Source organism: Atractosteus spatula, chromosome 7 (genome assembly GCF_055471065.1).
Source record: "Atractosteus spatula isolate fAtrSpa1 chromosome 7, fAtrSpa1.hap1, whole genome shotgun sequence".
NCBI classification, from domain to species: Eukaryota; Metazoa; Chordata; class Actinopteri; order Semionotiformes; family Lepisosteidae; genus Atractosteus; species Atractosteus spatula.
Genome location: NC_142712.1, coordinates 45,841,890 through 45,867,142, shown reverse-complemented (window position 1 = coordinate 45,867,142; position 25,253 = coordinate 45,841,890). Strand labels below are relative to the sequence as shown.

Here is a 25,253-nt window from a genome sequence, read left to right as displayed (position 1 = left end):
CTTTTTGAAATTATAATGCAAAATTAAGTGATGCCAGTGTGAATCAGTTTTTGGCAGATTTCGACATAAATTTCTGCATTTCTCCAGAAGCTTTCAGAGGCCAGAGTAGTGAGATTCCTTTTGTAGGCAGGCTACAGTACGTATTGGTGAGTAACGTCTTTTTACGAAAAACACAAGGAAGTTCAGATTTCATTTATAGTTTAAAAAGGAAAACATCTTGAGGAAATAAGGTAGCATGTGAGTAATGCACTTACTGTACAATACACTCCAGCTCCTAACAATTAGTATTTACAGATGCTTGATGAAATAAAGTCAGAGGTGGGAAATGATACTATTGCTGTGTAAAACATGGATATCATAACGCGCTTTGCATTCCAATTATTTTATTCTGTAAAATTCTTTTCCATAAACAGCAAAAACCATTTTTACACTTAACTACAAACCTTGAATATGTAAAACAATCTCCAATTACAAGCATAACAAAGATTAAAACAAAAAAATCGTAAAGAGTGAGATAGCTTCTCCCCACATCTTAATAGCATCAAAAAATAAATAGAATATATCCTTTCTATTGACAAAAATAGCAAAGCAAAAGTAACTTAGAAAATGTTAATGGAATGCTTCTGGATACGGAAATGCTGTAAATGTGTTGAGGGAAATGCAGAATTTCTGCTTGTTGTCCAGATGCCCATTGTGAGCTTGTTCTCCAAGTGTAGGGTATAAAGAAAAAATAATGAAATAATGGAAATAACTAATTTTCAGACAGACTTGTGTGCCTAAAAACAGCAGACAATGAATAATGGACCTGAAACAAATATGAGATCGCTTTAAGTAGACCAAGAGTTTGTCTCAAAAATTGTACATTTCTCAAAGTTGAAAAAACAACCTTCCACAGATGTACAGAAAATTCAGATTTAACTTTTCCTTATAAAAGCAAGAGAACTGCTGTTTACATAGAACAGAAGCTCCTATATTCTAAGCAATCAACAACAATCATAATATTGAAATGGTTATCTGAATTTTGTGCACAATGCTTTCTATACTGATCCTACAATTTACTTCATTCTGTTTTACAAATGAATGTATAATGCAGTGAAAGAGTTTTACAGACAATGTTCTTGAGGATAGTCCATTTTCTATTTTGTCTCAGAATGCAGTTTTTTTTAATACTATACAAGTAAATGATCTGAACATAGCAATACAGACTATACGGATTGTGTGTGTTTCTGAAAGTCTTTTACAAATTTTCTTTTTAGAAGAAAACAACATCCTTGTTAGCTGTGATCACATGCTAACACAGTCTAAGGAACTGTAATGGTACAGATGAGTGAACTTGGAAGAGGTTGTAGTTTGAATGTGAAAAAGACCATTCGATCCTTTTGACATATTGCAATGAAAGTAGGTAGCTTTTACTAATGGGCGAGCCGGTTCTATTGTTGACAATGGAAAAGCAATGATAATTTCACAACTCCAATAACACTTGACAGCCACAATTAACGACTCCCTTAAGGGGTTTCCTCAACATTTAGCGTTCTTCGCTGAGTTATTAGGTCTGGAAAAAATAAAAATAAATATTGACATTACAGAAAGAAAACCAAACTGTTGTCTTAAATATAAGCTAGGAGAAAGACACAGAACAGGCACAAAGCTTTTTTGGTAACTACATGCAGTTTTTTAAAACAAAACTCTAGCAGTATCAACAAAAAAACAATAGAACATCTGTATACTTTGAAATTTAAATGAGACTTATTCTCATCAGCACTGTTGTTTATGACCTTATGATCAGATCTGTCTCTTGTAGTTTCACGGAAACAAAGTGCACGTTCAAACAACATAGGACATGAGCCTGAATCTTAATCCATGTCTGAGAGGACTAAGAAATACTTAAGACTCCATATTCACTCTTCACCTGATGGAAATAATGTAGGTTTCTTAGATTGGCTCCCCTGTCAAGCTGTAATTCAGAAGGGCTGTGAAGCAGTAAATTATATACTGTACATGTCTCTGCAGCAGTGTTTATCAATGTGTTTCTGCTTCATGGAAAAAAAGTGGTGTTTCTGTATCAGCAGTGTGCAGTGATGGTGCTGTATCAGCAGTGTGCAGTGGTGATGCTGTATCAGCAGTGTGCAGTGATGGTGCTGTATCAGCAGTGTGCAGTGATGGTGCTGTATCAGCTGTGCGCTGTGGTGGTGCTGTATCAGCAGTGTGCAGTGGTGGTGCTGTATCAGCTGTGCGCTGTGGTGGTGCTGTATCAGCTGTGCGCTGTGGTGGTGCTGTATCAGCTGTGCACAGTGATAGTGCTGTATCAGCAGTGTGCAGTGGTGATGCTGTATCAGCAGTGTGCAGTGATGGTGCTGTATCAGCAGTGTGCAGTGATGATGCTGTATCAGCAGTGTGCAGTGATGATGCTGTATCAGCAGTGTGCAGTGGTGGTGCTGTATCAGCAGTGTGCAGTGGTGGTGCTGTATCAGCTGTGCGCTGTGGTGGTGCTGTATCATCAGTGTGCTGTGGTGGTGCTGTATCAGCAGTGTGCTGTGGTGGTGCTGTATCAGCAGTGTGCAGTGATGGTGCTGTATCAGCAGTGTGCAGTGATGGTGCTGTATCAGCTGTGCGCTGTGGTGGTGCTGTATCAGCTGTGCGCTGTGGTGGTGCTGTATCAGCAGTGTGCAGTGGTGATGCTGTATCAGCTGTGCGCTGTGGTGGTGCTGTATCAGCAGTGTGCAGTGATGGTGCTGTATCAGCAGTGTGCAGTGATGGTGCTGTATCAGCAGTGTGCAGTGATGGTGCTGTATCAGCTGTGCGCTGTGGTGGTGCTGTATCAGCAGTGTGCAGTGGTGATGCTGTATCAGCTGTGCGCTGTGGTGGTGCTGTATCAGCAGTGTGCAGTGATGGTGCTGTATCAGCAGTGTGCAGTGATGGTGCTGTATCAGCAGTGTGCAGTGGTGATGCTGTATCAGCAGTGTGCTGTGGTGGTGCTGTATCAGCAGTGTGCTGTGGTGGTGCTGTATCAGCAGTGTGCTGTGGTGGTGCTGTATCAGCAGTGTGCAGTGATGGTGCTGTATCAGCAGTGTGCAGTGATGGTGCTGTATCAGCTGTGCGCTGTGGTGGTGCTGTATCAGCTGTGCGCTGTGGTGGTGCTGTATCAGCAGTGTGCAGTGGTGATGCTGTATCAGCTGTGCGCTGTGGTGGTGCTGTATCAGCTGTGCGCTGTGGTGGTGCTGTATCAGCAGTGTGCAGTGATGGTGCTGTATCAGCAGTGTGCAGTGATGGTGCTGTATCAGCTGTGCGCTGTGGTGGTGCTGTATCAGCAGTGTGCAGTGGTGATGCTGTATCAGCTGTGCGCTGTGGTGGTGCTGTATCAGCTGTGCGCTGTGGTGGTGCTGTATCAGCAGTGTGCAGTGATGGTGCTGTATCAGCAGTGTGCAGTGATGGTGCTGTATCAGCAGTGTGCAGTGATGGTGCTGTATCAGCAGTGTGCAGTGATGGTGCTGTATCAGCTGTGCGCTGTGGTGGTGCTGTATCAGCTGTGCGCTGTAGTGGTGCTGTATCAGCTGTGCGCTGTGGTGATGCTGTATCAGCAGCGTGCTGTGTTGGGGCTGTATCAACAGTGTGCAGTGACGGGGCTGTATCAACAGTGTGCAGTGGTGATGCTGTATCAGCAGTGTGCAGTGATGGGGCTGTATCAGTAGTGTGCAGTGGCGTTCAGAATTCTGAAATTGTACTGGAAGGGTGTACATTCAGATCCCAGGTAGGACATTGCACCCTTTAGCAAGGTACTTCAGTCACATTGGTCCAGTAAAATACATTTATATATTATAAATGGTCTACAGGTAATCACTGTAAACTAGAAAATGTTCTCAGTTGATTTACATTTAATTATTTTTTAATACAATCGGTTACACCTTGCATAGGTGCATAGGTCACCAGGACACACTGTCCAGATTTGAAGACGTTATTCTCTTTTAAAACACTAATAGTGTAAGAACCCAAGATATTAAACGTGTAGCAGTAACGCATGACAGGTGTAACACATTGCAAATAATCTTTGTCGAAACAAGCAAATTTCCTTAATTTCTATTTTATCAGGATGCTAACAGCTCGAAACAGACACCATACAGCAAACAGTGACAGCATTTCATTGGTATCATTTAATAGATCAGTGTTTTTTAACGTTTAATGCGCAAAAAATATAACTACATACAGTGCATTACTTTAACTTTTTGAACACATGAAAGCAGTGTCCCAAGGCTAAAGAAGATACTAATAAGATATCTACGGAAAGCAATAAGCCCTCGGTGAAGCTGAAATGTTGAACAGGGAGCATTGGTCCAGCCAGACAGCTTGAAAACACTTTTTAATGCAAGTTTAAAATGGTCAGTCTTGTCAATACTGCTACTTTACTTAATGCTACAAATGCAGGACATTTTAATGTATAGCAGATAAGTAGAATTGAGACGTACTTCAAAACCAAACTTAAATGTGCCGAGAATTTACCCCTTCGCCGGCTTTCTTGCTTTCCGAAGCATTTCGTGTGTCATTGTCGGGGTCTCCAGCCTCTGAACTGCTCTTGTGTTCATCCTCCTTACTGTCTTTATCCACATCCTCTTCCCCCGAAGACTTCCTCGACAGCTTAGAAGACTTCTGGGGAAACACAGCACAGCTTAACCGCACACCCTACAAGTGTCTCTCTAACAGCAAAATGGTGGAGCTCTAGTCCTGTATCATCGCCCTACCCACCCTACAAGTGGGCGTCGGGTATTTGATATGAGAATACTGTACTTGATTGCAAAAAAGACCTTGATTCCTTTAGAGAGAGTCTACCAGCAGTACTCTTCTTTCAGGGACAGTTACACAGTTATTTAAAGTATTTTCATTAATAACAAATAAATGTTAATATCCTTAAAGACATACAGTATACAGTAAAGCAGGCTTATCAATTTCCAGAAACCAATGTCACATATTAAAATACAAGGCTCTGTTTTTGAAGCTTATTGAGTTTCCTGGGGATCCAAACTTACAGTACATCCCATAGAGGACTGGGTCTTGGGCAGTTCCTCTAAGGGACTGGTCTCCACTAAATATTCTCACCTGCTTAAAGCTTCATTCACACCACTGAATTTACTAAAACTGCAGGGAAAAGATCTGAATTTAGTAAAAGGGTTAGATTGTAATTTGGGACAAACTATTTAATACTTCTAAAAATCCTAACCACCACAACCCATTCATTTTCAATTATGTCATAGACCCTACTGGACATCTTGCAAAAGATATGGGATGGGAGTTGCCCCAGACCCTCTATGCAAGCTCTTTACTCTCAGCACAGATGGTACATTCAAGCACACGTTTTAGGAATGCACATAGGTCAGTTGTTTTTAGGGTCACCTGATATATCATGCTGTTGGGAACAGTTGAAAGAATCATACCAGCGGAACCAGCTGTGCTACTGTTTAATGTTTACTCACAACTTCAGTTAAAGCAGCGTCAACTGCTCTCTGGTTTGACTGCGGCAAAGAAACTGATAACACAGCATTGGCTCTCTCCTCATGGCCTTCCGATACGGAAATGATACTTCAGGGACATAACGATGCTAGAGCTCTCCAGTGTCAGAATATATAAACCCAGCGATGCCACTTTGGATATCTGGACAGAATACATGAAAGTCTGGCAGGGGTCCGATTATAGCCCAGTCTGGGGAGGGAGGGGAAAACTTCTTATAATGATCTAAATTTGATCTAAATAAAAGCATAAATGTTGGATGCGTAAAAGTTTGATATGGTGCTCAGTGTTCATCTTTTTGGAGAAGTTTAGGAACAAAATGAAAATCAAAATAAAAAAGGTTACATGTTTTTTTGTGTGTCTGTATTTCTACTGGCATTTTCATAATCCTAACACTTTGTTTACTCGATAAATAATATGGAAGTAACCCTGTCACATTCACAGCTTGCCAGTCATAGCAGTTCTGCATTCCATGAGCACTCCCACCTGCTCCCCACTGTCAACAAGACAACAGAAACACATCCTGAATTCAAACCCGACCGGCATAAAAAGGAGGAAGTGACTTATTTCTTTAATAAAAAGGCGTGTCTCAAAGCTATCTGCAAATCAAGCATTATATAGTAAATTTCAAATCAAGCCCAGATTACAGAAATGAATTACATCTGGAAGTCCCTTCTATAGGAAACTGCAGGGGGAAGTCGGTTCCTATGCAAAACACAAAAAAGACATCTGAACTACACCAAAGAAGAGGATGCTACTGTAAACTATCCCGCTTTTAAGACAGAAGTGTCTACTTCTACCAAGTCCCTGGAAAATGCGAGAATTTAACACAGCACAGTTGCTAAGCAACAGTGGTTGCTAAGCAAGTGCTCAGGAGAGAAAAAGGTCTGAGAACCCCCCCCACTCCCCGTTCAGTTTGTTTCATTTTGGAGCTGGGGTGTCGCCTCATTCAAATCATTTCACCTACCTGCAGTACTACCTGCAGTACTCCTTTCTCTTCTCCTTGTTATTCCACTGGAGACAAACACAGCGGCTTACATGGAAACTCTTTCATCTTTCATTTAAAGGGTGCTGTTGGCATATAGAATTTCAGCCTTCATAATAACAGGCACACCTGTATAATCGAAGCCTAAGTAAACTACCCTTTGGCTTTTTTAAAAATCTTATCATGGCTTGCTTTCTGTTAACTTACTTTGAACTGAAACACAAATAACAGGTACTGTACTGTAGTTCAATATGATTTATTACTGCCAGCAAGTGGAGCAATTAGCAGTAATACACTAAAAGTTACAGTAGTAACATCATTATTAGTCCTATAATTATATATTGTGTGGCTCAGCACAGGGGTTTGAAAAACACTGAGCACAAAACTCATTTTCCTTAGCTCTACAGAAATATTAAAGGCTAAAGCAAATCATTTCCTGCAATTGCTTCATAATGTCTGCCTATCTGTATGCCAAATTTAATCAGCAGTACCAGATGTGACAACGAACTGCCTCAACTTTCAATTCAATACACATGCTTCCACTGCGGTTTTAATGATTTATGTTTGTGTATGAACTTGGCAAGACAAATTCTTTTAAGATGAAAGCCTTGGTCCTGTTAGTAAAACCAAAAATATCACAGACAACAAGGAAAAAGAAAAACTTGCATTTTTGATTAATGCACAGGACTCAGTGGAATATCAAAGTTGAAACTGCATCTTTGATACTTGGTTCCAAGTTAATTAGTACAGGAATTGACCTATTTCAGGACAACATTTACTACGGCAGTTAACTTTCAGGACATAATTACATCACCTTTATGTCACAAACTAGTTTATATTTGAACATTTGCCCCACAGAAAGATATTTACAGTCAATTTTTGTAATTTGTATGGCAGAACATTCTAATAAAGATGTTAAAAACACAGGGGTAATAAGTCAAATGAACAAGAGGTAAAATTCCTCCCTATTAAAACTTTTTCTTACAAACTTAATTTAATTTAATGCCATTTCGTACAGTATGTACAACACTTCTACAAAATTCATGTTCTGTGATTTTCCAGTACATACAAAAGTGTTTTTACTATAGTGACCATATTAAAATGGACAGCTTCCACAAAAACATACAGATTTAAAGTTCCAAAGCCAATTACCTGGGTAACAAAAACAAAACAGAGCCCCTTAAACTTGTCTTTAATCGCTTTGCTTGTTAGTATGCCCAATTTCGGTCCACCTGTCCTGTTGAAGGTAGCTTTTGGTGGCCATTCAAAATATGGACAAACCAGAGATGCTGAGCAGCAAAGCTGCAACCAACACAACACAAAGAGCCACACACACGACTGCCCATAATTACTGATGAGGTGTTTGAAACAAGGAACTGTCCATGGGAACAACGAGGAAGACTTTGCTGGGTTAAAAGGTGTTGCCTCAGCTCTGTGTTTTTATGTGTGAATGTTGTGTGTTTTTTTCTACTGCTGTGGAACTTCTCTAATCACAAAGGGGTTTTGGAGGTTTGAACTGGAATAAGTGTACTTTGCCTTATGGACTGGGACCGTTCCTTTTCTCTCCTCTCTTTGGTATTGCACCCATAAAAAGGAATTTGTGTGTGTGCCATGGGAATCGCATGAGAATGCAAAAAAAAAAAGAATTTGCATTGTGATCCATCGTGTGGGAGTGTTTTAAGATTATCAGTACTTTAAGACTGTCGCTGTCTGAAAGCCAGCTGGACTCTAACACACTTGAAAAGGATTTCCTGGGAAGACATCGTCTGCTGGAATGGTCTGATTACTTTCCAGTGCTCTCCGCTGACAATACAAGTCGGGCATAAGTGCTGTGACAGTGTGAGATGAGCTGCTGTGTGACAAACCGCATGACAGGTGACCTGGAACAGTGACAGCAGCCCTCTGGCTACCAGAGGCCCTCAGCTGTTCTGTTAGCTGACTGTCCTGTGCACAGCCATGTTTTGATCTCGATGCTGCAAACGTTCTTTGGTTTCTCTGCTGACCCCAGAGGGGTTTATTATTCTCTTCAGTAGGGAAAGTCATTCCCTCCTGTTCTTCATGTGACATCACTGTCTATTTGGGCCCGTATTCTATATTTATTTGTGGGCTCCTGCATTACCCACCCTGTACCTCAGCAGGAATCCCTGGATTTTACTGTGCGCCCTCTCAAGCTGGCATATAGCATGCATTTCAGTAGTTGGGATAGAGCCTAATGAACGTGACAGAGAGATGAATGTAGCAGACGTTATTTGGAGTAACTAGCTCCAGCTGAGAGAATGGCAGCCTGACTGTAAGGACAAGGCGGACTGAAACCCTCTGGACTTTCAGATGGAATGAGCTGGTTAGCTGCTGCAAGGCTGCTGTTGGTACCGGCAGGAGAGGTATGAGACAGATAAACAAAGGGAAGCCCTGGGTGCAAGACATAAATAAGTAGGAGAGAGGAAGTAGGTGTGATTGGGATTAACCTTCCTTTCAAACATGTGATAAACTCCACAGAATATTTCCAAAGACATGCAGCGACACATCTGTAAAGCACGCCTCTGCCTCTGGTTTTACCTTGGAAGATGCTGTCTTTTTCCGTTTGGAGCCAGCCTTGTCGCCCTTCCTCTTGCCCTTCCCATCCTCCTCTATCGAGTCGCCCTCCTCCCCCTCGCTGCTGGCGTCAGCGGTGTTCCCACCTTCCCCTTCAGTCTCCGAGGAGCTCTGTTGCTGTATAGCCTGCAAGAGGGAAGGGATGCACAACGCCATGTGCGTGTTTACAAACAGGGAGCACTATACATCTGAAAATCAGTGACGCTGATCCCAGCATCACAGCCAGTCAGAGACATAAGACATGGAAGAACACAGAGAACAAAATACAAAAAAACCCAACAAACTCATCTTTTTGGATTGCTCTCAAAAGCTATCTAGAGTAAGAATAATATTAGAAGAGAAAAAAAGTAAGATTAATATTAGAAAATCATTTTAATAACTTCAAATAAAAGAAGCAGGAGACCTTTTTCCCTTCATCAGAGGACTTCCATCCCGCATCATAAAGAAGAGCTGAAATTTCTTTGAGAAATGTGGCCCCACCTGATAACCAGTAAACTTGACCCCAGGATTGTTCTCGATTTCCCACAGGCCTTCATTAAATCCTTTCCTCTTATTTGACTTTCCGAACTTGTCTTTGTACTCCTTGTACGGAAAAAGATCCTTTGGACTGAGAAATGCACTGTAATAGGAGAATAATGCACAAGTAGAGCCCAGACACTACTGTGTGTTAAGCACAAAACAACACAGACAATTTGGTAAACACATATTTTAAAAGTGTTTTAAATATTCTGCTACTTTTAATACAAATCTTCTACTTTAATTTACTATTGTTCCAAAGCTAATCCGAGTTCACCAATGCAGTTTGTTAGGGGAAGGCAACTTCAGTCAAAATGGAAGTTTTTGATTGAACTACATTCCCCAGAAAGCTGTTCGGGGAATGTCCTGCCACCCTCAAGTCACCTGACCATTTGGAAGATGACAATTGGCTGATGATTTAAAAACCAGGAAGAGGAGGCTTCTTTATTTACTGCACAACTGCTGCCTGGTGATAGAGGACAGATTTACTGTTCTATATGGCACCAGGGGGAGAACAATGTGAGCGACGAATGATGCTCAGACATAGGGATGTGAGTTTTGCAAGAAACTTTAGAAGCTGTTTTATATTTCAGAGAGAGATGTTATTGTGAACTCCAGTAAGCAGGTTAGCTGCCAAGCTATTATTAAAAAGGTATGTTGCAAGTGTCTGAGTAGATGAAAGAGGAGCTTAGGTTTTGTTTTTGATTTGTTCTCCCACACTGGTTTTGTATCTTTGTATCTTGGCTGTGTCTGTGTGTTTTTTTTAACTAGAAGCCTCTATTTTAAAGATCCTGTTATATCACCTTGTCCTTGGGTGTATCACAAGTGTTATTTGTAACAACCAAATAAAACAATCCATAGACTTTCAGTTATGCATTTTGTATGACAAGTATTTGTAAGACTTATGCAAATTAACTGGATGGTCCAAGCAGTCTATATGAAAAACGAATAAAAAAGATCATACTGGAACTAGTATAGATGTGTACATTTTAGACTGCATCATATGAAATACATTTATTAGCAATAACAAGACATAATTATGCTATACAACCCGAACATCTGTAGTCAGCTTCAGTGTAAAACTAATACAAATTCCAGCATGAAAAACAAGAACACGTCAATCCTAGGAATTATCAGTTTCTCTATTGAAACTTGCCTTTTCATATGCCAACAGCAAACTTCATACTTTACAGGCACCAAAACTAATCAACACTCAATCATCATTTTCAAAACCTAGAAAAACTGCAATAGACACAGGAACACTCTATCTGTGCCACTGAAGTATGACTGTGGAGCAACAATTTTTTTTTAGGTCTAGTTTAGATCCCATGTGAAAAGTATCAGGTGTGTATACATACGTTTCATGAGTCCCAAAGAAGAAAATGGGATATTTATTTGCAGGTGGCTTTACAGCACCTTCCGGTAGTTCATCGATCTGTTGAACAAATCAGAGAGAGTTAAAAGCCTGCAATATTTCATCTGTACAGTCAAAATGGGAAAAAAAGTCTCTGCAGCTAAGGGATGAAATATATTCTGATTCTGTTTAACCCTTTGCCTTCCAGTTGCGTCCAAAAGAGATGTCAGTTTTTTTCCACTTGTGGTATTGTAGCATTCTTGGTTCGACTACAGAATTATTCACCTGACTTTCAGAAACACACATAAGGGATCCCTGGACAAAGTGCATTGTGGAGGGCATGGCTTTTAAGCAAGACTGCACCATTTTTAATCACCGTATTGCCTGCAAAACATTTATCAAAAACTGCAAGCAATTAAGTGCCAGCCATTTTTCTATTCTGTCCTTGTCAGTTTATTGCTGACCATGCTCTAGCTGTATGGCAGTTATAGACTTTCCAACTAGAAAAAAATCTTCCATCTGTTCTTCAGTGATTTTGAATTTACTTCCTTCGGTGTGGTGAGGGTTTGAAGTAAGGGTTAAAGAAAGTGATGTCTCACAGATGTCTCTCCAGCCACATTGCTCATTGTGTTACGTGAGGTAAACTGCTACACAACTTTCCAATATGGACACATTCTGCCTTATATCTGTTTTTTTTTAAATAAAATGACAATGTATACATATTAAGAAAGAAGAAAATGAAAAAAATCTCAAGTGGTATGATTAGCTCATCTGGAATGCATCTAAAATCACATCAAAATGGAAATTTCTCCTCTGTAAGAAAGGTACTGTACTTATCCTGTTGTGCAGTTAATATGATAATTCACAGCATAAGCATCAATTCAAATGTATTCAACAAATATTAAATTCTAATTAAAATGGACCTGAATATATCTGCCTGTACTTAACAGCAAAGTACATAGTTCCACTATAATTAAAATCAATACTAATTTACAGTATACAGGTATGTACAGTATGCAATATACAGCTGATAATGTATCTGCAGAAAACGGTGTTCTGTGTTTAATAATAGCTGGGAATCCCCTGGTCTAGTCTAATGCTGGCAGCAATAAAACACTAGCAGAACTATTGCACATAGGGATAACAGAGAAAACACATGACAGCAAACGCACTTAACAGGGCACTGGACCACCATGTGCGGTCAGTACAGCCTGCGTGGGTTGTGACATGGAGTCTACCAGTGTCTGAAATTTGGAGATGGTGAAGCTGAAACTGATACCTGAAGTTATCATTCCAGACTATCGCATGCTCAAATGCTCAATTGGGATTGAACCTGCTGATTGAGAAGACCCTGACATGTGGCTATCACCAGTGTCAGGCTTGGTGACCACATGTGCTCTGTGGATGGGAGCAATGCCATTCTGGAAGACACCCCTCCCAGCAGGAAAGAAATGCTCCAAGATGGGGTGAAGATGATCACTCAGCACCATCAAGTAGTGTTAAGCCTCGCTCTTGCCTTCAATGGGCTCATCTAAAGCATGGCAGGAGAATGCTCCCCACAACAAGCAATTAAGTGCCAGTGGCACCAAGAGAACCCTTCTCTATTGGTATCACACACTCAGGGTTGTTGAGGTTTTTAGGCTGGCATTACATGTGTACTTCTCTGTTTGTCAAGAACACGGAGAAGGATGATTCATCTGACCTTATCACATTACTCCACTGCTTTTAGTATACAGCCCGTGCTATTCCACCACTGGACTCGCAGACATGCATGGCCAGGTGTGATGAGCTGTTTGGACAGTGCAACCCAACTATAGTACCCCACACTGTGGAGAACTTGGTGAACTGTCTTTGATGGTAGCTCCAGTTCCAGGTTGAAAATTGCAGCTGCTTCCCTGTTTTGCCTCACAGTTCAAATCAATGCACAGATTTCGTCAACGTGGAATATGTGCTTTCTTCCAACATGCCCCTTTGCGGAGGATACCTGTCCCCCAGAGTTCCATGCTGACGTCAGAATCCGCTGCTCATGAAACCAGCAAGCTGGGCTATCTAAATCACTAAAGCTCCTACCAAATGCTCCTCAACTATCACCCCTCTTTCAACATTTCTGGGGGTCTCCTCTTACAGCCGTGCTATCCAAAATTATATGGAACCCAGCCTGCCCAGGATTTCATAGTAGTATAAGTAGGTAGCTGCGTCAGCATATGTAGGCTGCAAAGCTGAAAAGAGAAGAAAAGAAACAGCAATTCGGCTGTGAAGCCCAAAGAACATTGTTTCTTTTCTTCGCTTTTCAGCATGGAAAGCTTTACTTCTTCCTTTGCAGAGCTTTCATTCATGACCCTACACATGCTGGGATCCATTTTGCTCAATTCATGAATGAGCCACATCTGTGTGGAAGCCCTTAATTTCAATATGCTTGGTGTTCCTCCTGAATTGAAACCCAAATGCTTCACTTTTTTGTCCACTACCTGTAGCTCAGGTAGCCGATCCTTCACAGACTGAGTACAATCTTAGTTTTCTGTGTGAACGTTAATTAGGAAGTCATAAAAATTAATTAGAAAATTGCAAAAGTTAATTAGGAAGGCCTGCTTAGTCCCTGACCACTTTTTTTGTGTCTCTTCTAGACTCTTCGGTTAAGACAGCACCAGTGATCTCTCAGCTCTCAACTACATCCCTCAGTACCTTTGACACTGCCTCTCACTGGATTTCACTCTCAGCTTGTCATGTTATTGAACTATTGCACTTATTCTTTGCAAGCATGGAATTTGCACCAACAGGGTGTCTACATTATTGCTCTGCATGTACACTACCTGTATATGCCTGCAATTAAAATACTGCTTCAATCACACATTTATTTTTTTATTTTTTCACTGTGCAGAACTGCAATGCACTTTCTGTATTACCATTACTGTACTTCACTGTAATGTACTTTTTTGTACACGCTCTGACTTGTGATTATATTTGTTTCCTGGTGTTCCTGTACTTTGGTATTGGTGCAGTATATACTGTATGCAACACTATTATGCCATGCTGTAGAAGGGCTTCTAAATAAAACAGAACCAGGAGTTATTAAGTAGGAATTCTACAGCTTAAGCTTAACCGAATGCACATCTTAAAAATAAGAAATTAAGTTTTTGCTCATTTAATTTCATCTGCGAGGTTTTCATGAGGTCAGTGTAAAGTGTGCTGTATATACTGAACTGTAGCACAGATGTGCGCTCTTTTCTAGTAATTTAATAATTAGTCTTTACAATGAGTCATTCCTGTCTCTTCCACACAAAAACTTTTCTTGTATTCTAAAATGCTCTAATTCTTGGCAGACCTAAAAGACAAGCAGGAAATGCACGTACATTTCCATGTATTTTAATGGGAATTCAAATTTTGAACCCAATTGTGCTCGTAGAGTGAGAGATATGTGCATTGTGGTTTTGATGACATACTGTATGGATAAGAAAAGGACACTGGATTAATGATGTGCTCACATAAGACTATAAGTTATAACCAGTAATGCTAAACATTACATATGGGTGAATATTCTCTGAATTTGCCATGAACTCAAATGGTTCCGATGTTTTCCAGCAGAAATGCACTTTTGGATATGGATAAACTATTGACTGTCTGCTGTAGCAATAAATAAAGGGATATCTCCACACCAGAAACTTAAGATGCTCAGGACATAGCACATTATGGTGAATCTTTCTGTGGATCAGAGCTGCAGGACATCTTAAAACACCTCATGCAGTGAACTGCCTATAATGAGCGACTAAATGGATTGTCCATCCATACAGTCTGTTGAACAATCCAGACTCTTTTTTTGCATGGTAACCAAACAAAGTGACAGTGCACTAGAAACATTACCCAATAATGTGGATCAATAGAGATCCAGTGTGACTTCTTTCTTTGCCTTGGCTCATGTTGAACATCAAAGTGACAGTCAGTACACACGTGTTGAAAAAGGGGGAGTATATGTTAATCACTAACAATTTGATAATCACAGTGTTTTATAAGGCCATTTACTGATGGCTTCTGGCTGCTGCCTTTTGGATGGCTGATGCACAATGCTCAGTCCTGACCAACAGTAAAACGGCAAAAAAAAAACATTAAAATAATAAGAAAATACTGAATATCCATGATTAATCTGGAAATCAGGACTTATATTTTTCAGAAATTGCCTCAAGAACGTGTTTGGTTTAAAACTTCCTTGTATTTTATTGAGCTATATACAGTACCTAGAATAATGCAGTATAATGAAAGCAACTGTTACTAGAGTAGCTATGGAAATGCAATATAAACTGCAAACCTTTCCCAAACCTGATGCTAAACATATATATTCACCCTTGAGAAAATGTTTTCTTTATACCAGTTAATCACTTACAGTCTAAGAGTGCCATAGAGAAGTAGGGAGTAGGCACATTGAGCAATGAGAAACTGCCTCTCAACAGGCAATTTATACAGAGGTCAACAGTAATAACACCAGTCACCTCTTTATGATGAGCTGTGGGAAAGAATATAATGAGGGTAATGTAATGAGTATGGACTGATTAAGTCAACAGCAATTGAACACATCCTGATCCCTGATTCTCTGTTACAAAACCTTATGTACACAACACATTCAATTCTGATGAGACTCAGGATGGTCTGAAAAGAACAAGATACCCGTTTATTAACATGATTCATTAATACTATTCTTTAAAGAAGTTGCAAAGCACTAATTGCCATGCTTCTGTGAAAGTGTATTTAAGAGATCTTCTTCAATTGAAATTGAACAACTGTACAACAAAACTTCTGGTTTGTTATTTAATAAGGATACATTTTTCCAGATACATTTCTATATTGACATAATTGTAATTTTTTTCTCTTGGATTAAAGTTGAAGAAATTGACAACTCATCTGCTAAAAAACACTGATTGCAAAGTGTAACCATTCCTGAAGACTGCTACAGTCTAGACAGTATAGTCTGTATACAGTATACAGTATACAGTATACAGTATAGTCTATATACAAGACTGCTAGAGGGTGCCTCACAGTGCTGGGTCCCTGGATTCAATTCCAGACCTGCTGTTGCTATCAGCTTGGAGTTTGTATGTTCTCCCTTGTGTTCACATGGGTTTCCTCCCACAGTCCAAAAACATACTGGTCAGTTAATTGGCTTCTCGGAAAACTGGCCCTGGTGTGAGACTGTGCGTGTCTATGTTTGTGATGGACTGGTGACGCATTCAGGGTGTACTCTCTCTTGTGCCAGCTGCTTGCTGGGTTAGGCACCAGCTCAAGCACCAGCTCCCCTGTGACCCTGTATTGGATAAAGAGATTGGAAAATAGATGAATGGCTATGTCTGCTAGATACAATCTCAGTTGTGCCACAAGCTCGTCGGGGGCTACAGCTGCCAGATCACCAGCAATTCTATGATGTCCTTACAGACAGTTGTATTTTCTTTGTTGGAATTGGCAGCTCTGCTGTTCTCAGTGTAAGGCAGAGGAAGGGTTAATGAAGCAGGTTTCAGAGGAAGCCGGTCCACTGTATTAGACCATCCCAGACTGGTGCAGAAAAAGGAATCATAAAGGTGAGCAGACCTAAACATTTCTCAGCTTTTCCAGGTAGAAAGGCTGCTTTTGTAACTTTTCTTACAGGAGAAAAAAGATTTCAAAGAAATGATGCAACCTTGATTCCAGGGGCCTGTGCTACCCACCAGTCTGGCGAGACCGCTGAAGAAACAAACTAATTTTGAAAAAGAAAATAAGAACGGCTTCAAAAGAGACAAGATCACTAATTCTGAAGAAGTCCACTGGGTTAGCGCTGTCAGTGCCTTTGAGGATATGGAATACTAGGATCTGATTCCATCATAGTCTTCTCTGGTCAAGACCAGGAAGGTTCAGTTCCTTCAGCCTGTCAGTGTAGGACATTCCCTTAAAACCAAAAATCTATTTGGTTACTCTTCTCTTAGCTGATTCCAGAACAGCAATATGTTCTTTGTTACTTCTATAATGTGGTGACCACATTGGATGCACATGTTCACGAACAATTGGTGAAGTAATACTGTTTTAATGCAACTGCTTCAAAACCCATGTTACTCTTCCTTTGGTCACAGCTTTGCAAAGACCTCGGCGCTAGTTATTACTGCTATCTAAAAAGGGACTGTTATTGTGATAGCCATAGATAATGGGAAGAATGCTGTAACTTGTGATTGTCCTGTCACAGAAAAAAAACAACAATTCTATGTCCATACTGTACATGATATACTCCAACCAACAATGGGATCACAGAAACTATATGATTCCCTTATTGCTGTAACAGAGACAGGTAATACACCAGTGTTAACAGTGATCTTAGTGTAGAAACCTTTTGTTTCTATAAAGTGCACAGTGTTCAGTGATTAAAAACTACGCTTCATAAATGACTCACTAAGTTTTAAATCTTTTTTTTTCCCATTTTGCTTGATGATTCATCACAATAAACAGATGAAGGTTCTCTTTCAGGTAGAGTAAAGGCTGACAACAAATAACTACAATGAGAAATCAACTTCAAATTCAATCTGTACAAAGTTTAGATAAGCCATATTAAAAATGAAAACATCATTATTTAAGAAATTTATCAGTGGTGAACTCCACCACAACTGGAAAAGGGTAAAACAGATTCTAATACCCGTCTGTCGCTTTCTGAGCTCAGTGCTAATGAAATATCAGCCCCCAAAGACACTTAGGTTAGTGTGAACCTTTAACAACTCAGAAAAGGCAAAGGCAAAGGACAGAGAGCTATTTTACAATCACACAGATCTACTTCACCAACATCATCAACAAAATCCATCTTGGTATGATTCCAGTGCCACCTTCCTCAACCAAGACTTCCAAGTGCATAAACAGACCTATGTGTAAAAAGACACATCTTGACCAGCTCACTGTCACACCTGCTGTATGTTGCACATATTCTGAAGCACAGTCTGAGTCACTGGCTCAATATCCTTTTAATTAATAATTAAATAGTACTTAAACATCCTGCTGCATATTTGTCAAATTTTTACTTAAAAAAATTCCATATTTGCTCTAGAAAACTGCTCCAGTGTAGTCTGTGACAGTAGCACTAAGTTAGAAAGTAATCAACCACTTGCCTTTTAATAAGCAAACACAATCACGATTGTTCTACACATGAATCTAAAGCTGTGGAAAAGCCCCCTAATGTTTACAGCACTCGGGAAGTCCTGTTCAGTGCGTGAATTATTTTGTATTTATAAGATTATGGGGCTGTACAGATTGCCAACTCTTAAGAACGATGTTCTATTGTCAAAAATGGTCAACTTTTTTTTTTGGAGGGGGTCTTTACTTGCACTCTATATGTTGTCATATTTTACGTCCTAATATAAAGGCCTTGGACTGAGGTTTGACTGCTGCCCTGTGCCAAAACAACCATTGCCAGGTCAATTCTCGCCTAAGGAAGGAGCCCCACCATCCCGGTGTGCAGTTACAGTCCTTGTCAATAACTCTCGGGATCAAGATGTTTTGTCACTTAATTCGCCGTTTGCTTTAAAACACATTTAAAAGCAGTGTCAGGTTTTGATTAACCTCCTCTACTACAGACCTTAAACATCCCCGTGGTTCTAAAATGGTTTCCCTTTTTAACCTAAGAAAGTTAGCAGAAGCGTGCTTTCCAGCAACTAAGGTAAGATGGAGAAGAGCTCAATGATGCCTTTGGCGCAGCTGAAATGTTCACTGCATATACACCATCAGCACAGAAAAAAAAAGGCGAAAAACAACAACACCGGGTTACCTTTTCATACACACGCTGTGGTTTTTACACACTACAGCAATAAAATGAATAAACTTCGAAATGAACGGTAGAATAACCAAGCGCATTTTTTGTTCGGAGAAGCAGAAGCAGGGGAGAAAACGCGATGCGAGCACAACAGCAGCATCCCGCTGCCTCCACCGGCTGTATTGTCCCAAGCAACCCCGCCTCCCTGCTTCTCAGCCCCGGCTATATCACATACTCACCCTCGCTGGCCAGTGTGGGTATCCTTTCATTTTAGCAAAAACCAGATCTCCGGCTTTGTACTCCCGAGGCCGGGGACGAGCCATGTTTTAAAATATATTTATATACAGTATCTGTATATATTTTTAAAATTTATTTTTAACAGTCACCAAAAAATTAGATGAAAATGATCGCGTACCAGTGTTTTGATAGCTTGACTGCAGCCTTTTTTTTAAAAATGGAAATAAATAAATAAAAGAACGAAAGGGCCCGAGAAATTTCCCTTTCTTCTTATTTTACCAACACTAAAATGAACAGATAGAACTATATAAATACGCAACGAGAATACAATCGCCGTCTAAAGCAGTGAACGTTGTCCTCATAGGCTTTGATGTTTTGCCACAGTGTGAACGAGAAAGCTAAAGCGGTCCTCTCATTCTTTCCAGATTCATTTGAAACGCAGAACGTCTGCCGAACACAGAAAATATGGATTCTTTTTCAGAATTATTCTTCGGGCAGGGACCTTAAACATTTGACTTTTACTTTCACTATCCTTTATTTTGTAGTTGCTCGGATTATTTTTTATGTCGAAAAAGACCAATTTTAAAAAACCAAATATTTCATGGTTATATTTAAGAGAAGGCTGTTCAACATTTAAAGAAAAGCAAATCACGTGTTACAAAATTTTATTTTAAAATGAGAGGTGTAAAACAGCAGCACAATAAGCAAAAAGCAATAAATGCCATTTTGCAAACATCTGGTTTTAACAATCAATTTAAGTAAGGAACTTTAAAAAGTGTTATTATATAATTTATGCATGAATTAAAATAAAGATTTGTTTATTGATATATTTTATCTGCAAGTATTTGCAGCTCACATTTCTTCTGCGGTTGCACGGTAGGTATAAGGGGATAAAGATTAGAGCCTGAAATTGCAAAAATGTTAAACAATAGTCTAAGTTGTCATTTCCTGTGAGTTAAGATGAGAAGAAAATGGAAACTGAATGTTGGGTATTCTGATTACTGTTCCAGCATGAAAAAATGACACATACAAGTGGAAGCTGTAGGGTATATAAATGTATAAATAAAAAAATAAAATGTTACAGGATGCATGCATTAGAGTTTAAAAGTTAGGCTTCTGTATCAAAAACATGTCAGGAATAGGAAAAAAACATGTTTCCGTGAAAGTCTTTGCTCTGGTCACTGTGCCCAGGAAACAGTTCAGGTCTCAAACACCTAATACTTCGAATATCTGAGAAGTTTGTGTGACACATGAAGTGAAGAACCTTCAGGAATGTGGAGCCAAAGTGGATTTTAGTTTCAAGCTAGGATATTGATCAAATTACCATGGGACAGGCTCAGCACATTATAAAGTTCTCCACTGTGAAGTGTCAGTGAGTATGTAAGGCTGGACTCTAGTGATAGAAAGCTGGCACTAAAGAGTAGAAAGAGGCCTTTTTCTAAAACTTTCTCCCTTCAACACAGACCTGTAGAGGTCCATATTTGTTGACATCTTCTGAGTAACAGGCATACTCCAGTTCATCTCAAGGTCCACTTCCGTGTCTTCCAGCTAACCAATCTCAATTACTATGGGTTAACCAAGCCAGTAATTTTATCAAACCACCTTAGTTTCAGGCTTTGACCTGGGCAGCATCAGGAATGCAGAGCTGAAGTCAGCCATGGTCCCAAAATAAAGTTTTTAAAGGACATCAGCAGAAAATAACAGCTGCGCACAGCTCTGGCTCAAAATGAAAGCGTACAGCATAGCATTCTTCCCCATGAAGTGTCAGGGGGTTTCTGAAAGGTTGGTTTATACTCTTCCTCTTGACTGTTTCAGAAGAGCATAGCGATGGGTGGTCAGTACAGTTTTTAGTTTCTGCCTGGAATCAGTTTCAGCAAAATAGTACGAAAGTGCATGACATCACATGCATGTAATTTCAAATAACATAATCAAGCAGGAGATGACATAGAATTTTACTTATGTTTATTGATACAGTAATAACCCACCTACTACACAGAGTAAATGTATTTAAGGATGAAGAAAAATGCTACAGCATTGCTGCCAGATTGTGGTGTGTTTTTATTGATTTGATCATTTAAAAACCAAGTTGGCAGCAGCGCTTCTTAAGCATACCTGCAATTGGAAGGGGAACAATCAAGTGTTTATAATCTGACAATTGGCAATAGTGATAAGTTCATTGGGCAATAATCAAGCTGCCTGTTGCTGCTGGGTCTTCAGCCCAGTGAAGAATGGAATAATTAAGGTTATCGCTGCCTGTGTGTGCCTCTCTCAGTCACCCTCCTCTGCAGCCTCACATTGTGCCTGGCCTACCACAAGCATGTTCTATTAGATTGTGTAAAATATAGTTACTTTGTATGTATTATAGGGATTCCCTGCCTCATAAAAATAATAAAGGCACAGACCCATCATTCCATCTTAGGGGATACACAGATATGCCAGTTAACCTAACAGGTTAGGCCTAACTGTTTGTTTTTGGACTGTGGGAAGAAACCAGAGCACCCAGAGGAAACCCATACGAACAGAGGGAGAAAATATAAACTCCACGTACTGTAGATAGCACCCCAGGTCTGGAAATGAACCCTGGGCCCCCCCAAATGCAAATTAGCAATGCTAACCACCACACCACCATGCTGTCCCCACTTATAAATATAAATGGCTAATGGGTTTCTCTAACTCTGTGCTTCGACTTTAGCCAATTTCCCTGACCCTAAGGGGCAGAGCAGTGGGAGGGGCACTGTGGCTAAGGATCTGTGCCTGTGGCTGGAAGGTTGCCGGTTCAAATCCCATGGCCAGCAGGGGAATCCTACTCCGTTGGGCCCCTGAGCAAGGCCCTTCACCCCCACTGCTCCAGGGGTGCTGTACAATGGTTGACCCCGCACTCTGACCACAAGCTTCTCTCCCTGTGTGTCTGTGTCTCATGGAGAGCAAGCTGGGGTATGTGAAAAGACAAAATCCTAATGCAAGAAATTGTATATGGCCAATAAAGTGATCTCTTATAATGTGAAACCTTGTCACTCAGCCTTCAACACTAACCCTAATTATATTTTCAAGTCAGTTAGCAAGTACAGGGCATAGTATAACAGACCTTCCTCTAATATTATATTTAAAATATTACACCATATCTGTAAATGTAATGTGCCACTACAGTGTTGTCTATTCAAATTACAGATACAAAGTAGTATCTAATTACAAAGTAGATACTTTCCATTGTTCCATTCTTTTCACTTACAAAAATTCCAGTAATTTTATTTCTCTGTTGTTAGATTTTCTTAATTTTATGAAAGTTTACATAGATAAAAGTTAGTTAAATTTTCAATATGTATTGTTTATCTCAATTTGCAGTATTTATTGCAGAAGCTTGATCATTTCTAAACATTTGTTTGAGATTTGGCATAAATGTAATTAACATTTTAACGATTTTTTTCTGTATTGCCCAATATTTGATCATCTTCCCTTAGATATTCTATAAAAGCGCCACAAAAAGAAGGTGGGTTTCACTTATTTTATAGCTAGTCAACACTTGATTCCAAGATGCAGTCCACAAATTTTCAGATTGATCCCAAAGAAATCTGCACAGGAACACAGGAAAATGGAATACCAGGAAAACAGGAAAAATAAACTATTCATTGTCCCCCATGCTTGTCAGTTTCCAGTACTGTCCCTGTCACAGTATCATGGCCTGCATGACAGGCCCCAGTCATCAACAACAGCATGGTTAATGTGTAAAACAGTGTTTTCTTGTATTGCTGTGAAAATGGCTTTTAACACATTTTCCATCTCATGTCCCTGTGTTGTGTTAACTAGAGCTTAATTAAAAAACTGCTGGGGTCAACATTATTGATTCCCTTTTTCCTACGACTGAAGTGACTCCATTCCTGAGTCTGTTCTCATTACTCATTCCCTTAAGCCCAGGAATGAATCCTTTCTCTTCTTTGGGCTATCTCTGGTTCTCCTTAATCCACCTTGTAAAGTTTAGACCAGACGTATTTACAGCCCTCCGACTGTGTTCTGTCCAGACCCAGGACAACCTCCCTTAAACCATAACCTTGGTCATGTTACAACCTTCTAGCCAAATTTTGGGATAGCTGGGAAGCTGAGCAAGGCTGGGCCTGGTCAATACTGAGATGGGACACCTGAGGAAAACAAGGTTGTTGGTGGACCAGTAGATGGCGTTCTTTCTCCTGATCCAGAATTTCCTAACCAGTGCTTCTGTATGGTGACCAGGAACCTGTAGGCAGTGCTGTCCCTCATATAGAAAACTGAGGTCCTGACTACTTGGTCATTGAAGACCCCATGATTAGGGTCATAATGGGCTACTGGTTCATAATGGGCTGTACAGCACTTCAGTGTATTTCTGTATATTAACTATAAGAACAACTTTTCATGATGTGTAAGTTAGCTGATTGAGCTATACTTCCTGCCAACTTCTTATGATGTGCTAAAAAAGATTTTAATAGCTGAAAAAAGTGAATATTTCTAAATAGAGGGTAGCATGGTGGTGCAGTGTTGTTGCCATGCAGCATTTGGGCTGCTGGGTTCACTTCCTAGGGTGGAGTCTACATTTTCTCCTCACTTTCACATGGGTTTCTCCCACATGCTCTGGTCTCCTCCTACAGGCCAAAGACTGATACTACACTTGATCTTAGCCAAAAGGCTGAGAAGACGCACTAATTGGTTAATTGGCCCTGGTGTGTGTGTGTCTGTGTTGTGTATGCCCTGGCAGTATCCTGCATTGCTTGATGGGATAAACTCCAGCTACTCGATCCTGAATTAGAAGAAGCAGCTAGAAAATGGATCTTTTTTAAATAAGAGAAGTACCAAGATGATATAACTATCTTTTGAACTATAGCACTAACCCAGACTTTAGCATTTTCTTTAAAATCTAAATAGAGGCATTTTCTCTGACCGTGTGATAAGGACTGGCACCTTGTTCTTGGTGAGAGCACACTTATGCTCTCAGTATTACCCAACAACGTTTACGTATTAGAGACATTGATGGAGAGTACTGTAACAAAACTACATACCAGCAGATGGCACTGCTGTTCCAAAACAAGCAATATCAACAGAAAATCTAACTACCTCTGCTACTGCTCACACATAATAAATGGACTTTTTGTACCAGCAATAATGCAATATACTAAACGACACACACATTATTATTAACAGTAGTAGCACCACCAGCAGTAATGCTACAGCCTTCCCCCTGTATCCTGACCTCTTGAAGTCTCTAAGGTTAAGTAGTGCCTAGCCTGATTGGTCCTGGGATGGAAGACCTCTAAGGTAGACAAGGTTGCTGCTGGCAAACCAGCAGGTGGCGCTCTTCCTTGTGGACCACAATTTAATGTGCTTTGCAATCTTTTGTAATGAAGATCTGTGTAATGAAAATGCACTTATTAGTATTGGAGTTTTTCACATACAGTTTAATTAAGGCATTCTACAATCATTCAACAAAAGTAACAATAGGAATATACAATAACAACAGTTTTCACAACTGCCTGTCATAATGTTTTGTGGAAATCTTATAACTTTGTAATGGTTTAGGCAAATATTCTTCAGAGATACCCTCAGTTAAACTAAACTTTATATTAACTCTTTGCACCCGTTTCCACTCATGGGACTCTGTGTGTTCTGCTCAAAACTAAAGAGATTTAGTTCTTAGAGTCTTCCAGTACCTTTTGACAGGCTGGGTCAATGCAAAAAGCAAAGACAATTTAGCAAATGAAAGGTGTGCTAGTGCTCTTTTATTGTTAGCAAAGAAGAAAAAATAAAAGAAAAACTCTTCTCTCAGTTCAGCAGTTTTCACACGCTAAGCTGCTTTCCTGGTGGTCATCAGTATTCTTCAGTCTGCTTCGCCTTTTGCTGCCATCAGCACCTAAGCAGCTTCCTGAGGCCGTTTTCCCTGTCTCTTCCCCATTGTCAGTCTTCTTCTGTCAGTTTTGTGCTTTGCATCCATCAGTATCTCTGCTTCTCTGCAAGGCTACAGTTGTCTGGCTCTTCCACAGAGCCCAGGTGGGGCAGCTATCGTCCAGCTCAACCTCCACTCCACTTGTTTGTGGATATAGTTTATATGTTTATATAGAGAGAATCACAGCTGTTGTACTGTATGTCGAAGCAGTAACTAGCAGCAGCTGTGGTCTCCCATGCAAGCAATAGCTGACACACTTTCACAAACCTGTAATGGCTTTCCTCTATGCTAATATTACTTCACACGAATGTTTGCTGTTTCTCAGTCTAGGGTATCTTGTCACTTTCTTCCCGGGTAAATTGGTAAACACCCCAGTGAAATATTTTGTTTTCATACATCAGCTCTTTTCCTTTCATCATTTAAA

General features: G+C 40.1%; 1 protein-coding gene across 3 annotated transcripts; it reads right to left on the bottom strand.

Moving 5' to 3' along the window:
* Nucleotides 1-366: 366 nt before the first annotated feature.
* hdgfl3 (HDGF like 3) lies at nucleotides 367-19,404 on the bottom strand. Of its 3 annotated transcripts, none has more exons than XM_088920971.1 (6): nucleotides 18,927-19,404; nucleotides 10,948-11,024; nucleotides 9,554-9,692; nucleotides 9,038-9,199; nucleotides 4,461-4,641; nucleotides 367-1,552 (listed from the first exon to the last, which is right to left on the bottom strand). In XM_088920971.1, exons 1-5 carry the CDS (start codon nucleotides 19,008-19,010, stop codon nucleotides 4,474-4,476), a joined length of 630 nt encoding a protein of 209 aa, XP_088777097.1. In that variant the 5' UTR covers nucleotides 19,011-19,404; the 3' UTR covers nucleotides 367-1,552; nucleotides 4,461-4,473. The 3 variants fall into 3 exon arrangements, with proteins under 3 accessions (XP_088777097.1, XP_088777099.1, XP_088777098.1); XM_088920973.1 differs by having other exon boundaries at nucleotides 4,495-4,641; nucleotides 18,927-19,403; XM_088920972.1 differs by having other exon boundaries at nucleotides 4,461-4,638; nucleotides 18,927-19,403.
* Between the last annotated feature and the right edge of the window lie 5,849 nt (nucleotides 19,405-25,253).

What these genes read in the sequence shown, in the direction of transcription:
- hdgfl3 (XM_088920971.1), bottom strand. Translation starts at nt 19,010, where the DNA reads ATGGCTCGTCCCCGGCCTCGGGAGTACAAAGCCGGAGATCTGGTTTTT. An exon ending in ACCCACACTGGCCAGCGAGG is followed by an intron (nt 11,025 to 18,926) that starts GTGAGTATGTGA and finishes TTTGTTCAACAG; the next exon opens with ATCGATGAACTACCGGAAGG. An exon ending in AAAAGACAGCATCTTCCAAG is followed by an intron (nt 4,642 to 9,037) that starts GTAAAACCAGAG and finishes GTGTTTCCCCAG; the next exon opens with AAGTCTTCTAAGCTGTCGAG.